Here is a 16,066-nt window from a genome sequence, read left to right as displayed (position 1 = left end):
CCATATGTCACCCTGCTGGGTCGATGGCCAATGTAATCAGGTCTGTGGGAGACAATAAAAATGGCACAGAAAACAAAGCCCTGCCGCCCAGCGCACCCCATCCAGCCCTCTCCGCCAATCCCTGCCCCCCCCCAGCCCCAGTTAGGCAGATTATATATAAAGCCAGCACAAGTCCTTGTTGCAGCCACAGCAAGACACAGACGGACTCGGGAGGATGGGAAAAGCAAACAGAAAAGGTAAAGATGCGTTCACACAGTGAGAGTGATGTGAGCGCGTACCTGGGGGGTCTCTGAGCATCGGTGCTGAGCAGAGGTCCTCTTCTGCTAAGGCTGACACAGACATGCATGGTGCTGGGATGCCTGAACTCACTGAGTTGTTCTCTTTATACCCTAAGAGCATCACAACTTTTGGTATATCAGCAATTCCAAAGTGCTTTTCACGTCCCCCTCCTGCAGGCAGTGCTGTGCCCCTGCTCTGCACCATGGGTGCCATCCTGGCCCTCATGGACCCTGTGCAGCCCACCAGGGCCCCCGACTGTGGGGGCATCCTCACACCCTTGGGACTGAGCTACCGTAAGTATGCAGCCGTCAGCTTGCAATGGGGTGGGAGGGGACCTTCCTGCCAGTCAGTGGGACAGGACACTGATACTGCTGTGCATGAATTGGATTGCTTTCAGCCATCATCTGACAACAGTGGGGTTTAGGAAGAGGGGGAAGTGCACTTCTCGGGTAGATTTCAGTCCATCCACCCCTGTGCATGGGATCACAGGCTTGGGAAGCATTTCATAAGGCGTCTGCTCTGTTTCACAGTTGCTGAAGTCTCAAAGCCACATGCAGAGGTGGCCCTCAGACGGGACCTGATGGCCTGGAGAGCCTCAGACCTGTTCCTTGGCTCCACAGAACCCAGCAGGTGAGTGCTTGGCTCTGCCTTGCCCAGGGCTTTGCTGCTTCGCATGGAGGTTTTGTAAAAAAAAAAATAAATTAATTTTAAAAAGGCAAAAAAACCTCCTAGGAATTGACCCTAAAGTTTAAAACTTCTATACAGAAGCAAGCTCCTGGCTCCTCCTTTGGGATCCGATGGCATTGGCCCCGATGCCAGCCTCAGGTGCAATGCACCAATCCCGCACACCCTGGGCAGGAGCAGCACAGGGCTCCTTACACCCACGTTTCCTTGAGCAGGAAGAGAATTACCTCTGTAAAAGTGGCTGACCTGTGGCTGTCGCTCATCCCAGAGGCCGGGTTGCGGCTGGGCATCGAAGCGGAGCTGCGCATCGCACCCCTGCAGTGAGTCACATCCACCCACAGAGTGGGACAGTGGGGCAACAGCACGGCTCAGCACCATGGGGCAACCCCAACTCTGCCTCCCCCTGCAGCGCCGTGCCCATGCTGGCGAGGCTCTCCATCCAGGCTGACCTCCACGTGGACGTGGGACCCGATGGCAACCTGCAGCTGCTGACCTCTGCCTGCAGACCCACTGTGCACGCACAGAGCACCAGGGAGGCAGAAAGGTCGGCTCTAAGTTTCCCTGGGCACACGGTTGGGTGAATAGGGAAAAAGACACTGAGCAAAAAGCATTGCTGTGCAGGAAGGTGGAAGGACTGACAGCTGATCGCTGACCTAAAAGGTTACAGAGGTTAACACAAATGCTTTAGCCTCAAGGCAGAAGCTTTGATCCGTTTGCAGCATTGTCCTCACCTCTCTCTTAATAGAGTTTCATTCTCTCAGAAGGGAGCAGATGTTTCCAAGCACAGAGCAGGAACATTTTTAGTGCAAGTAGGGTTCCACACTATAGTCACAGTTTAACAGATGATTGAAAGTAATGATAACGATATCTCTGAACACCTTTTGGGTCCCTTGGCCCAGCTGGTGCTGTCTAACCTCCCCTGCTCTGCTGTTTTCATCCAGCAAGATCTCCAGATCCATCCTGGACAAAGAGGTGAATGTTGATAAGGTAAGAGAACATCTACACAGATAGGAGGCAGCAGGAGACAAAGTTCTGGAAGGTCTGCAGCGGATGCACCCAGGGACAGTGAGGCAGCCCCTGCATTCATCTCCCACCTCTCAGGGTTTGTTCTTTATCCTGTAGCTTTGCCTGGATGTCTCCAAGTTGCTCTTTCTTCCAAATGAGCAGCTGATGTCGCTGACAGGTGAGCAGTGCTGCAGGTCCAGGCTCCAGAAATCTGGGAGTGGGGAGGGCGGAACATCACGAGAAATGAATCCTGCTCTCCCCTTCTGAATTCGATTCCTCCGGGAAACGCAGGAGGGTCGCAGGCACAGCCTTCCACCTCTGCTCCCCTCTGAGTGTTCCTCTGCTCACTCTGCAGCACTGTTTCCCGTCACCCCCAGCTGCCAGCTCCAGTACCTGCCTCTGGCTGCCCCCGTGTTCTCCAAGCAGGGCATTGCCCTGTCCCTGCAGGTAAGGCAGGGCTCTGCAGCACCCACCTCTGTGCTGCACACTGCACCTCCTGCAGCATGCCCTGAGCACCCCCAGCCCTTTTTCCCCTCCCCATGTCTCTGCAGACGACATTCCAGGTGGAGGGGGCAGTTGTCCCTGTGCCGGTCAGCCCCGCCATGCCCTTCAGCATGCCTGAGCTGGCAAGCTCCAGCACTTCCCATCTCATCCTGGCTTTGTCTGAGCACTTCTACACCAGCCTCTACTTCAGCCTCGAGAGGGCCGGAGCCTTCAACATGACCATCCCAGTGAGTAGCAGGCGAGGGAGGAGGAAAGGACACAATGACAGCAATTGCTGTCGGAGCCACACCGCATCCCCCCTGGTGCTCTTACCTCAGCTGCACTTTGCTTCCAGAGCATGCTGACCACTGCCACGCTGGCACAGAAGATCACTCAGGTGCGTGGCCGTGTCCTGCTGCCATGGGGTGATGCCCCACTGCCCTCCCCCCAGCACAGGACAGCCAGGCTGGAAACACATCCCTGCAGGTGGGCTCCCTGTACCATGACGACCTGCCCATCATGCTGAGCGCCGCGCTCCGAAGCTCCCCTCGGGTGATGCTGGAGGAAGGCCGGGCAGCTCTGAAGCTCTTCCTCACTGTTCACATCGGGGCAGGCTCACCCGATTTCCAGAGCTTCCTGAGTGTGAGCGCGGTGAGTGAGCACTGCAGTCGGCACGGCACCCTGTGCCATCGGTCTCCTGCACGAGCAGGGTATGAGCAGTGCATTGCAGGGGCAGCACACAGACAGCTTCGTTGCATCCCAGCATTCCGATCCGCAGTGACACCATTTGCTCACTCTGACCCTGTTCTCCTCGCAGGATGTGACCGCAGGACTGCAGCTCAGCGTCTCTGACACACGGATGATGATCTCCACAGCAGTGATAGAGTAACAAACCTGGCTGTGCTCTGCAGCCTTGCAGGGGACACGGCACAGCCATAGCATGGGATGGGAGAGGCAGAGCAGTCTGAGGAATTCCTTAGCTCTCATAGCTTGTCTTTGCAGATGTAGCTCTAGCCCAAAGGAAGTGGTGAGAGGAAAACAGAAACAGTGCCCCGCCGCTGTGCATCACCCCAAGCATCCCATGACTCGCAGCAAATCCTCATTGCAGCCCTAGGGCCAGGCACCCCCAGCTCCATGCTGCTGTGTGCAGGGCAAAGGCAGTGCCACTGCCAGCTGGGAGGTGCCTGGCTGCAGGGAGATGCTGGCCAGGCACTGCCCAGTGTGTGAGCCTGTGCCTGTCACCAAGCACAGGTGCTTCAGGAAAACTGCACAGACACTGGGCCAAAGGGCTGCTGAGCAACAGCCTGGTGCTGCCTTTTGTTTTGCAGGGATGCTGAGCTCAGCCTGGCTGCCTCCAATGTGGGCCTGGTGCCGGTAGGTGCCCCAAGAACCCCCCAGGAAGTGGAGCATAGTCAGGCCCCTAACGGCACTGCGCTGAGCCCAGCCATCCTCAGTCAACCTCACACCATAGACACCCCAGCTGGGCCAGCAGCAGGGCAGCGTGTGCTCACAGTGCTCATGGCAGCACACCAGGACCCCACTGCCAGCCCCAGCCTTTTCCCTCTCCCTTTTGGAGCTGACTCTGCCCTGTTTCACCCTGCAGGCTGCACTGCTGGAGGAGCTGTTCCTGGCCCCTGTATGCCAGCAGGTGCCGGCATGGATGGATGGTGAGCAGCAGGCACGTCCTGCAGGCAGCACAGGGCACAGGGCAATGCTCTGCTGGGAACTTCCCCGTCTGCTTTCCCCATTTCTCCTCCCAGATGTGCTGAGGGAAGGCGTGCAGCTGCCTCACCTGTCCCGCTTCACCTACACCGACGTCAATCTTGTGATCCACAAGGTAAGGAGCAGCACACGCAAAGTGCTCCCTGCAACAAGGCATTTAAGCTGCTCCTGCTATACTTGATTTAAAGAGGACTGACACTTCCCTCCCAGCTCTGAGCTGTATCCTCCCAGCACCACGTTCCCTTGCTTTGCATGGGCATTCCTCACTAAGCACATTAGCACAAGCCAAAAGCATGCTCTGGGAGGAGCAGGGTGTGCTCTGCCCCTGCCTGCTTCCCTCTGTCTATAGGAGTACGTCCTGGTCCCATGCAACCTGAAGCTGCAGAGCACCATGGCCTGAACCTGCCACAATGTTTGGGTGAAAGCAGAGGAAAACCGCTCTGCTTTGTGGATTTTCACTGCACAAAACATGAAGAATTTTATTTCTTAAGTAAAACAACACTTTCTCACGTTTAGGATAACATTGCATTAGAGTCCTCCTCTTCTAACCCTGATCTTTGCGTTCTTGGTGCATGAGGAGGATGGATTGTAACAATATTCCGTGCTTTAATTAAACATTTCTCCTTAATGTTGCATTCTCCTGTACGGTATCAATTATTTTCCCCCTCAACGTACCAAAAGATGGACGAACTCCATCTCATTGAGTGCCAGCACCAATGCCCAGCCCTCAGATTTCACCGAGGGAGCATCAAAATTCCACTAATTTCTGTGGATGCAAGGCAGCCCCGTGCAGCACAGCATCGCCCCTACCCACCACAGACACCCTGTGGCTATTCCTCCACTTCTAGTGTTACTATGGGAACCAAAAAGCTGGTGAGCTGGGCCAGAAAGAAGAAGAAAAAAAAAAAAAAATCACCCATCATCTGTACAATGGTTTCTAATATTAGCCTGAAAGCTGGTCATGTTTCCAACATGCTTCTGGCAAAGCTGTAGCAGAGTGGGAGGGCAAGAGCACCGGTCAGACCCTGTGCCACGGTGCCAGAGGTGTCGTTTTTGGACTAGATGATCTGGTAGGTCCTTTCCAACCTTGTGATTCTATGATTGGTGGGAGGACAGGGTCCCCACGTGCTGCCCAGAAGTGCCCACACCACTCGCAGTGCGCTCAGCACCCAGCCCACGGAGCTGTGTTAATTACACATCCATCTGCTTTCCCTGTCCACATCATTTCCAGCCTTTGGAGCAGCTGAAAAGCACTTGAAAACCTCATATTTCAGAGAGTCGGGGATAGGAAAGGAAACAAAACAAGCCAGTGTGATTTATTGCAGGGAGGGAAAAAACCTGAAGGTTTCTATGCTCGTCCTGGGGACCTGACTAATGATTTTAATGCCCGAGGTTGGCAATAGCAGGAACTGTTCCTAATAAAAGTTTGCTGGTCGAGCTGCAACCATTATTCCTTGACTAATATATCTTAACCTAGCTTCCCAAGAGGAATAGGCTGCAGTAGGAAAAGCGTTCATTAGCTTGGCAGCAAAGGGCCAGGATCACCATGCCCTGAGCCCCTCCTGGCACCGGGTTGGCACTGCCAGACCCACACCACTGAGCTGGGACATGGGTGCTCAGAGCTCATCCAGCCCCAGGGCACCCTGAGTGACACAGGAGCTGATGCCTGCTGGTTTGGAAATTCAGTTTCATTCTGATTCCTACGTGCGTTTTAGCAAAGCGTAACCCAACAGCAGGAGCCACTGGCAACCCGAGAGTGTTGTTAGAAATTTGGGATGGAAGGGCTCAAACCAAACCCCAACATAGCACTGTCACAGAGGAACAGATCCTCCAGCAGGAGGCACGGGGGGGCATCCCCAAGAACATCACAAACCTCCTTCTGAGCACTAAAAAAGAATGCATGTTTATTACTGAAGGAATCAGTGACAAATGTATCCCGAGCTCCTGCTCAGCGCTTTGGACTTTTCTCAGCACGGATGGAGACATCCGCATTGGAGAGCCACATGCAAAATTTCCCTTTTTCATTGCACAGACAACAACTTTCCCAAAGACCAAATTCTCAAGGAATTTAACCGTTTAGCTGCAGCACCACATGCCACTTCTGCAACCGTGACCTCTAATTCGCCCTAATTTCTCTAAATAAATATTTCTACACAGAGCTGCCTAACTGGTGTTGGCTTATGCAAGCGTCTCAGTACCATGTAAGCCAATTTAATTTAAAGTGCCTTAAATATTACCAAGAATCTTGCAGTACGTTTAGGAAAGGAAAGACGATAATGTTGGTTTCAATGCTCCATCCTGACTGGATCTCCTCCCTCTTCCTTTCCAGAGCTGCCTGCATAGTGCATGGCTCACACGAGGATCAACAACAGTCCCTGCAAAAGTAACATGGCCACATCACTGCCCAGCCTCTCCTTGGCCCCCAGTGCACACACTGCTGGCTCTCGGTCCCCCTGTTGGCCACCATTGGCCTTCTTGGACACAGGGACACACGGCTGGCTCCTGTTCACCCTGTTGGCACCAGATTGCCCCAGGTCCTTTCTCTGCAGAGCTCAGAGCTTGCCATGACTCGGGGCTCCTTGTGTAGCACCGCTCCAAAGGGCTGCAGGATGTTCCAACCCGGTGGTACATTCTGCCCCTGCAGCATGTCCTCAGCAGGACCCACGTGCCAGAAACAACCCCAGCAACCCAACTCACACCAATGCCTACAGGAGGGCAGAGCCACGTCCGACACTCACCAACGAGATCTGGAAGTCCACCCTTATCAGAGGAATTCTGAACACATCAGGCAGGGGTATCCCAACGGCTGCAGCAGCTGCGAGACAGACAGAGCCTCACCCAGTGCAGGGACACACAGCCCCCAGTGCTGAGAGCTGGCTGTGGGCACACAGCTGCAGCCTCAGCTTGGACACAGCAACCCCCCTGCCATATAGAAACCACCCCCTCTCTGCAACAAAAGTGCTCCAAATCAAGGGCTGCCCCAGGCTCTTTACCATTGAGAAGTGGCAGGTAGGTCTCCACCAGCAGCTTAATGAGGTGCGGCTTCAGGTTGGAGATCTGAGGCAGAGATGGAACAGCACCATGAGCAGCAGTGCGGCAGCAGCGAGCTCAGCTCAGCACATGGCCTTTTCTTTAATCAAAACTACTTTTCTTTCTGTTTGTATTTGGTGCCTCCTTTGGGAAGAGTTCTAGGGATAACATTTCAGCTGGAGCTCAGTGAGCTCAACCCAAGCAAGGGTGAATAAGCACAAACTTCAGGCTTTGCATTTGCATTATTAGAAAAGGCATAGCAATAATAATAATTAATAATAGTAATAAAAGGCAGCAAAAGCATTGCCACAGTGTGCAGAGCTGCAGCTGATAGCTCACACCCCCGGCACCGTGCCCCCCACACCCCATGGGAAGGGCCCTCCTGATGGGGGACTTACATCACTGATGCCAATGTCAGATGACTGCAAGATGAGGGAAACTCTGCAGAAAAGAAAAGCCAATGGCACGTCAGTCAGTGGGTCAGCAGCAGGAGCTCAGCCCCCAGCCCAACACCCCCAGCGCTGCGTTACTCAGCCCATGGGCGAGGGACTCCCCCTCCTCTCCTGTGCCCAGGTAGCTTTTCACCTTAGGAGAGGAATCAGCTTCTGCTTAGCTGAGAGCAGAGCTTCTAGAAAAAGCACCCAGCCCAAACATAAGGACCATGAGCTCAGGAGAATCTGCCAAAGTTCCCAATCTGTCACTGCAATCACACAGTTATCTCCATAGCTAAAACCTCTGCTTTGTTTCCACTTTGAGTTTCTCTTTTCTGCTTCCTTTGAATCTTGTTATATCTTTGTCTATTGAATTAAAAGCCCTTTGATGCATTTCCATTGTCTGTATCACTGCATATGGGCTGTGCCAATGTTGCTTCTAAATCTAACCCTTTGACAAGGTAAATGGCTTGAATTCCTCAGACCTCACGCTGTAAGAAATGCTTCCCAATCTTTAATCATACCTTGACTGGCACTAACGATAGCATTTTCCTTTGCTCCTTTATCACTCATGCCCAGTATCAGGCACTTGGAAGTGCTGCCCAGGATCAAAGTCAAGCTGACAGTGGTACAGTTTTTCAGACTGCCTCATCTCTCCTGGTTATAAAGTGGACACAGATTTCCTTCCATGCTCCTAAAACTCTCCCACCACTGTGATGAGTATTACTCCTCCACTTTGTGCCACCATTCAGATGTGGAATTCTCAGATTTGGGAAATCCGGGGGCCACATTTGAAAAATGCCCAGGCAGCAGCTCCAGAGCCAACACTGCCTTGGAGAGGCTTCCAGCAGCCTGGAATGGGGCTGAACTCGCACACTGTGCTCTGCTCCCATTGCTTCCAGCTTGCTCAGGGCATCCCAGTGGGATGCACTGCCCTTCCTGCCATGCTGTGTCACCACACCCCTGCACCATGAGCTTCAGCAGAGCCCCAGGCCAGGTACCACAGGGGGGGACAGGCTACCTGCCCAGGGAGAAGGCCAGCACCAGGCTGCCCCTGGAGATCGACAGGCGGACGTTCAGACTGAGGTCCTGCAAGCAGACAGTGAGCAGGTCAGCCCACGCCACGGCCCCATCCCTGCTGGCAGCCCAGGCACCTCGTGTTCCACTTACTGCCTTCAGGAGCAGCAGGTTGATGATGGATCCATCCGGGCGCTTAACAAACACCTGGAGCAGGACCGACAGCTCAACGGTGGCTTTGTTGGGTTCCAAGAGAAGGATGGGGTTCCCCACAGACTCCACACGGATGCTCAGAGGACTGGCCCCAGGGCAGCTGGTGCACTGCAGGGATGGGGGACGTGAAGGTGGCTGCCTGCACTCAGCCCATGGACACGCACAGCCCCACAGCTCTGTGGGGCTCCCCTGAGGTCATGCACACCTTGGACAAGCCCAGATTTACACAAGTGCAGAGAACAAAACCAGACAGCAGAGAGAAGTAGAAGCACAAGGCTGCAGAGAACCAGAGATGGCTCAGGTGTTTGTCCAGGTGCGTTCTGTAGATGGCTTCGGACCCAGCAAGACTTATCCAAAACTTACCCAGTCAAAGTCACTCACCCCAGTGGGATAAAGGGCTGTGATGGAATCTCTCAGCTGGTTGGCTCCAGAGAACTGCAGGGAAAGAAGCACACAGCCCAGGTGGGCACCCTGCAGGTCCCAGCACCACCCACCCACTTCCCATGTCTGCTCCCAGCTGCTTGATTCACACTCCTGGGCCAGTCCCAAGCCTCCCCAGTGCAGAGCAGTGCCGCTCACTCATTCAGGTGAGAGCCACCAGCAGCAGGAAGGGCTGCTGATGTGCAACGTAGCACCGTGGCACTCACAGCTTCTGACGAGCAGGGGAAGGTGTGTGGCTGGATCTGGAGCAGCAGGGCCAGCAGGGAGTTGAGGAAGCTCTGGCGCACACCGATGATCAGCAGCCTGTCCAGCAGCGGGGGCAAGGCAGTGGCGTACGAGTCGTGGGGGATGATGCTGCCTCCCATTTGCTGCACCGTGCCCTGTGAGCAAACAGCAACGTGGTCCTGCACTGCACACAGAGCTGTTCCTTCCAGATTTAATGTGTGAAAGGAGCTGATGGACACCTGTGTGTAACTGAAGCCCCTGATAACGAGCACGCTTTGCCCAAATCCCAGGCCACTGCTCCATGTCACCCTACAGAGCATTGCTCCAACTGCAACGAATCTGCTCTAATGTTACCTATTTGCACAGAAGACTGACTCTGTGGGAGCAAAGCCCAATCCTGATGACATCTGCACTAAAGAAAGCACAGAGCACTGCTGCCCTGTCAGGTGGAGCACTCAGCCTTCTTTCAGCCCTTACTCCTCACCTGCCAGTTGCTTCTTGCTAGCTCTATTTATTTAATTTCTCCTGTTTGAAATTACTGTTTGGTTTTTTTGAGTCTTTTTCCCGTGAGGCAGCAGTAAAAAAAATACATCTGTTGGCTTGGTTTAGCAGTCACCCATCACACAGAGTGCACAGCAAAAGCAAAATGCTGCACCACAGGCTCAGGCAGTGCAAGGGGGTGGCAACTGCTCATCCCATGCAGCCTGCAAACAATGTGGGCAGAATGCAGCAAATTTGCTACTAAAGCAAAAGAGAGCACCCAATCACCTGGTGATGGGGTCGGATAGGGGCTGGCACGTTTAGCTGGCTGTCAGAACAGCTCATCAGCACAGCCCATCCGTTTGGTTGTGCTGAATGAAGCCTGGGGTGCACAGGGCACTGATATCCAGTGTTCACTTACATCTAAATCCATAATCAGGGACGAACCAGAGGTGAACGGTGGGCCAGCCAGGTGGTAGTGAACCGTCCCCTTCGAGCCGACCGGGATCACCACTGCATGGGGAAAACACTGGTGATGGTCAGGGATCACACAGCTCCTCCCAGCCCCAGGTCCCAGCCAGAGGGAGCAGCACACACAGAGCACCTGCATTTTGGGGGAGCTCTGTAAAATCGCTGCCACTCAGCATTGGCAAAACGTCCCCAAATGAAACTCTGTGGGTTATGAGCTGAGGATGTAGCTCAAAGATAGGAGTTGAAACCCGAGGCTGTGAGATGCTCTCATTCAGAGTCGATCTCTGCCCTTGGAGCTCTTAGGACCCCAAAGCACTGGGGTAGCAGCACGGGACCGTGTGCATCCCACCACCCAAACACAGCAAACATCTTCCACTGGGACGTACCATCCAGAGTGCTCAGGAGCTGGATGTTCACTATGTTGAAGACAATATCCATCACTGGACACAGCTGCAATAGAACACAACACAGGACAGCTCATGTGTGCCCTGCACGGCTCTGGCAGCCCTGATGGCTCTGAGCCGCAGCATGAAGCCGTGGGGCAGCAGCCAGCAGGCACTGGGATGGGCTGGGGGTGGTGGAGGTGCCCTGGGCTGCTTGGGGACACCTCAGGCAAAGTGCACCAGCAGTAGCCAGGCTGCCCACCTTGCACCCTGCCACTGTGGGAGCAAAGCACGGGCATGCCACAGCTCACTGCAGCCATGCTGTGCGTTCTCCCCAGTATTTCAAAATAGCATTTTGGCTACGGGAGGAAGGCTGATTTCAGACTTACCAAACCAGGCAAAGTTGCTGTCAGGTGGCTGAGCACAATGTCATGCACTGACAGGGACAGTAAGCTGGAAAGGAGGGAAGAAAACAAAAGAGAATGTATGAGAGCCAAAAACCAACAACTCCCCGTCACTGCAGCAAAGCAGAAGACTTTCACTGTCCACACAGCCCCAGCCCCAGTTGTCCCACGAGCAGAAGGGCTGTGTGCCTCAAGGAGGAAGGGTTGGGCTCATGGCTGCAGCACTTGGAGTGTGCAGACACCACTGCGGGCAAGGAAGAGTTTCTCGCAGCATATCCTGAGCTTGGCCATCTCCCTCTGGCATCTAAATCAGTGCTGTACTTAAGGGGAGGTGTTGTTGCTGTGAATTCCATGTTAGTTACGGGAAACAAAATATTTACATGTGGAATAACGAGAGGAGAAATCTGCTGTGAAGCATTCCCTCACTGCTGCTAAATAGATCACTCTGGGTTATATGCTGCCTGCAGGCAGTGCAGAGACATTCAGCTTGAGAATCAATACATTTCTGAACTACTGAGCTCGAACACACAGCAGTGCTGCAATCTGCAGATGGTGTGGACTCGCCATGCAGCACTCTACTTACAGGAGATTCTCCCTGCAGACACATCTGAGGATCCACCATGAAACATCTGGGCATACACATACCCACCCCCTGCAGAGGGGACACTTGCATGGGATCACACAGCCCCACAGTGGTCAGACTGATGGATCAAATGCCCAACGCCCTTCTGCTACAGCAGCCAAAGGGCAAGACTGGAGAACAGAGCAAGGCACACCAGTGGGGCTGCTTTCCTGGCACCTCCCCCCTCCACCTTCAGGTTAGTATGGCTCAGATATCAGTTCACTAGCTAGGTCTAACAGAACTGCATCGGAATTGATGCTAAACCTTGTCATTCAGATCGTCAGCCCTCATCTTCCAGCAGCCAATTTTCCATTGAGAAACCAGCACTGGCAGCAGGAAAGGAATCTCTTCCCTGGCTCTGCTGGCACAGGGCTGGCAGCCAGTCCAGATCATGGGATAAATCACAGGGCAATGGAAAATATCAACCCACGAGCACTTACCCAGAGAGCAGCTTGATCTTTACAGCACCAAGAATGCAGAAGCAGTCATCAGCAATGACCTGGACTGCACCCGACTCGAAACTTGAGCATTTGATGTTTGTGGTAACGGTCACATCCACGGAGATAACAATTACCTCGGAGAGAAGGCCAAGCAAGCTGAAAGAGGCGAATGAGAGGCTGAGAGATGGAATCTGTTCCGCTCACCAGAGGCGCTTAGCAAAGCCTCCATCATCAGCAATTTGTGGTGAAGGCCACAAGCCATTCTCTGCTACACGTGGGTTTATTATAGGTGAACCCACGCAGGACTCAAAGCACTGTGCTGTGGGACACATGCAGACCTGACAGCATCTCGGAGCTCTGCACACTCACCAGTTGCCACTGAGATCCAGGCGCACGGTGATGACCAACTGCATCCCAATCCCAGGCAGCAGCTCCATCGACAGCGTGGGCATCCGGGACCTCTCCAGGTGCAGCCTGCAAAAAGCAGCAAACAGCCTTCACAAACCTACAGAGCACCCCGAGGGCAAAGCACTGCCTGCAATGGCCAGCCCTGCTCACCCCGTGATGATGGTGGGGGAGTTCAGCAGACCCCCGTCACTCATGATGTTCGGCAGCACCAGGCCCTGCAGGTGCTTCTGGAGAAGCCCGTTCTGAATGATGGCATCGGACAGCGCTGCAAAACAGCTCCGTGTGAGCTCCCACCTCTCCCCAAACTCCTGTGTGAGCCATTTCCAACATCCGTGTGGTCAAATAGGGGGGGGTGACGTTTTATAATGCCCAATAACAAAGCTGCCCTCACTGGGCTCAGCAGGAGCACGGCACAGCTGCAGCCCACTGCTTGCTGCTCGTTTCCAGAGGGCATTGGTTTTGCTTTCCTTTGGTCTGCTTTTGGAACAGAAGCAACAAGAAGTAAGCCAGAGCACTGTGCACATGAAGGTGGCTGCTAAGCTTCACCGTGGCTGTTGGCAAAAAGAATCGGCTGCTCTAACAGGGAAATGAAAACAAAGACAAAGAGGAGAGGAAAGGATCCAGAATCCTGAAGTTCTGCATGGCTGTTTGGAGCAGAATGCCACCCCTGTCCTGGAGACAAAAGGTCTCCCTCCCTGTGAACCCAGCGATGGTTCCTGCAGCCCCGAGGAAGCGTACAGCAATGACAGCAGCCAGGGGTTTTACCACATACCGGCCCCATGGGACCACCACCACTCCCATTACCTTGTTGCGTGGCCCTGGGACTGACAGCACAGGACAGGCCAGACAGAACCCCCTGGGTGGGAGAAAGCAGCCCACAGAAGATGACCATTCCAAAAAGCTTCAGCGGCTTCATCATCCTGCAGCAGGGGAAGCGGTGGCATGAGCAGTGCAAAAGGACAGGGATGGCACTGCAAGACACAGCTCTGCTGTCACCTGCACTGGGAGATGCCGTCTCAGCCCGGCTCTGCACAGCACCCGGCTGCTGCCCGCTCTTCTGGTGCTGCAGCAGCAGTGCCAGCAGCTGCCCTTATATCAAATTTGCCACCACCTGGACACACCTTTTCGCATCCCAGCAGTGGGCACCTCCTGCATCTCCGCCAGCAACACCCAGCTGCCAGGCTGCTGATTTATACAGCACCGCGTCACTGCTGCCTTTCCCAGCAGCAGCTTCCTTTCCCATCCTGGGGCACTCACCTGGGCACTGCTTTTTCCCCTCTCTGCCTTACAAAGGTGTCCAAAGTGGTGACCTGTGGGATCCCCATGCTGGAAGGAAACCATCTTTTGGGGGAGCTGAAGCACACAGGTCACACCGGGGGCTGATGGGGCTGTGGGGTGGGACGGGACCGGATCTCCCCACCCTGAGGAGCTGTGGGATTAACAGTGCTCGTGGATGTTTCAAATGCAGCGTTGGAAAATGATTTTCTTCACCACAATATTTAAAAAAAAATTAAAATTAAAAAAGAAACTTGGAGAAAGCTGATAAGCATCGGCTTTGTTAAGACTGACCTTCAGATGGATTTCGAATGTATCTGTAAAGAACAACAGTGAGAAACGCAGCTGTACAGAAATGCACAAAGCCAGCAGCATCAGTGTGACACAGCAGTGCTGCAGGAGCAGATCCCAAAGGAGGGCTGAGGTCGGGCCCTGGCTGGGTGCCATGGCACTTTCCATTGTGCAGGGCTGGGCAGATCCTATCGGTGCTTTGCTCGGTGCTGTGCAGCAGAGCGAGGCTGCACGCAGCAGAACAAAGCTGAGCTGATAGCATCACTCTCAGGGAGCAGCTGGCATGGGAACACACGCTGCTGCCCTTAGGGTTGTGTGCTCCCATCGCAGCTTGTGCCCTTTGGGACGGCAGCATCCAAGCTCCAGTGCCTCACACTGCAAGCAGGCAGTGTGCTTTGTGCCCAAGCACGGGTGTTCCTCCTCTCTGCATGGGTTTTTGCTGCTCAGTCCCACCCTTTGCTCCTCTCGCTCACCTGGATCTCAGTCTCCCCTCGCAGCAATGCTTCAGGTGTCACTTACAGGAAGGCTGAGCTCAGCTCTGCAGTGACAAGGGAATATATATTAAAATGAAGCATCGCAAGGAACTCAGGAAGAGATCGTCACAACACAAAGGCTGGAAAGCAGAAGGGCTGCGGAGAGAGACTGCACGTGGATGCCCCAAGCAGCCCCGAGGCGCTTCGCAGAGCGGTGTTAAAGCAAACAAATATACGTTATTCAACGTGATTAAATCTGCCATTTCTTATTCTCCAGCGTTAAGAACCGTAGGAGCTCAGGGAGAACCACACACGTGTCATAAAATAAAAGAGTGAGCAACCTGAATGAAAATACGGAGAATTCTTCTGCCCCAGTTTGAATAACAGCACCGGGGTTTTATGGCTGTGATACATGCTGGAGGTTTGCAGGCTGCGGGAGCACAACACTGCTTTATTGTTACGCGGTGAATAAAAAGAAAGAGTAACCTCAGCCCATAAAACTCCTTCAAAGGGGAAATAGAAACTCCGTATTAAGAATACATAAACTGAGCACTGTCTCTCGAGAGGAAAAAAACTAAACCTGGTGGCATGAATTGTGCCCTCTGATAGCACTGCCCTGAGCAAACACTGCCTGCTGCTTGTGGGGTGGTGAGCAGCTGCTGAGGGCATGAATGGAACTGCTCTGCTCAAATGTCAATGGAAAGTGATTTCTCTGATGTCAACAAAACAAAGGAGCCAGCCAAAGAGAGCAGCGCTGCGGAAAGGGAGAAAGCACTCGGGTATAGAAATGGAATGGCAAATGAATGGAGTGGGGCTGTTAGAGCAACATCTGGGGAAGAGAAATACAGAGAACGTACTAATGCAGGCTGCTGCCAGACCGACAGCTCCCAGCCCGGTTCCAGAACAGCCAAAGTGCAGCTGTACCTGCTGTAAGCCCCAGCTCTCCCCTCTCCTGGGGAGCACAGCACAGTGTGTGCAGCAGGTCTCCACCACTGTGATGGGCAGCAGCAACGCAGTCCAGGAGCCACCACCAAACATGCAGCAATGTTCTTCAGTGCTTTGCTCACGCTGCCTCATAGCCCTGCATAGCAGAGGGTTATTTCCCCATCCTGTTTATGGGAGTGCTCAGATCGCAATGAAGGAATCATCCCAAAACTGGGCTCAGCAGCTCACTTCTAGCAGCAAGATCCGATCAAACAGGACATGGAAATTCCCGGAGATAAGAGCAGAGCCGCAGGCACTGAGCCCTGCAGTCAGGACCAGGCTCCATCCCAGGCCCACCAAACCCC

The 16,066-nt window shown here is 53.8% G+C and overlaps 2 protein-coding genes across 2 annotated transcripts; one reads left to right on the top strand and one right to left on the bottom strand.

Annotated features, from left to right (window-relative positions):
* Window positions 1–214: 214 nt before the first annotated feature.
* Window positions 215–4,573, top strand: LOC306952455 (protein TENP; the record flags this gene model as incomplete). Its single annotated transcript, XM_079543166.1, has 16 exons — window positions 215–236; window positions 456–572; window positions 810–909; window positions 1,179–1,283; window positions 1,373–1,507; window positions 1,905–1,950; window positions 2,086–2,146; window positions 2,324–2,415; window positions 2,520–2,699; window positions 2,807–2,848; window positions 2,938–3,102; window positions 3,269–3,336; window positions 3,780–3,825; window positions 4,055–4,118; window positions 4,212–4,288; window positions 4,523–4,573. The coding sequence occupies 16 exons, from the start codon at window positions 215–217 to the stop codon at window positions 4,571–4,573; spliced, it is 1,371 nt and encodes a 456-aa protein (XP_079399292.1).
* A 1,951-nt stretch (window positions 4,574–6,524) lies between these two features.
* Window positions 6,525–13,654, bottom strand: LOC306952537 (BPI fold-containing family B member 4-like; the record flags this gene model as incomplete). The annotated part of the gene is made up of 15 exons (XM_079543253.1): window positions 6,525–6,644; window positions 6,912–6,988; window positions 7,167–7,230; window positions 7,602–7,644; window positions 8,656–8,723; window positions 8,805–8,972; window positions 9,246–9,299; window positions 9,512–9,685; window positions 10,432–10,523; window positions 10,868–10,931; window positions 11,254–11,317; window positions 12,331–12,486; window positions 12,700–12,804; window positions 12,889–13,003; window positions 13,543–13,654. The coding sequence occupies 15 exons, from the start codon at window positions 13,652–13,654 to the stop codon at window positions 6,525–6,527; spliced, it is 1,476 nt and encodes a 491-aa protein (XP_079399379.1).
* Between the last annotated feature and the right edge of the window lie 2,412 nt (window positions 13,655–16,066).

Source organism: Tetrao urogallus (assembly GCF_951394365.1).
Source record: "Tetrao urogallus genome assembly, chromosome: 16".
NCBI classification, from domain to species: Eukaryota; Metazoa; Chordata; class Aves; order Galliformes; family Phasianidae; genus Tetrao; species Tetrao urogallus.
This window is presented reverse-complemented; position numbering and strand designations above follow the sequence as displayed.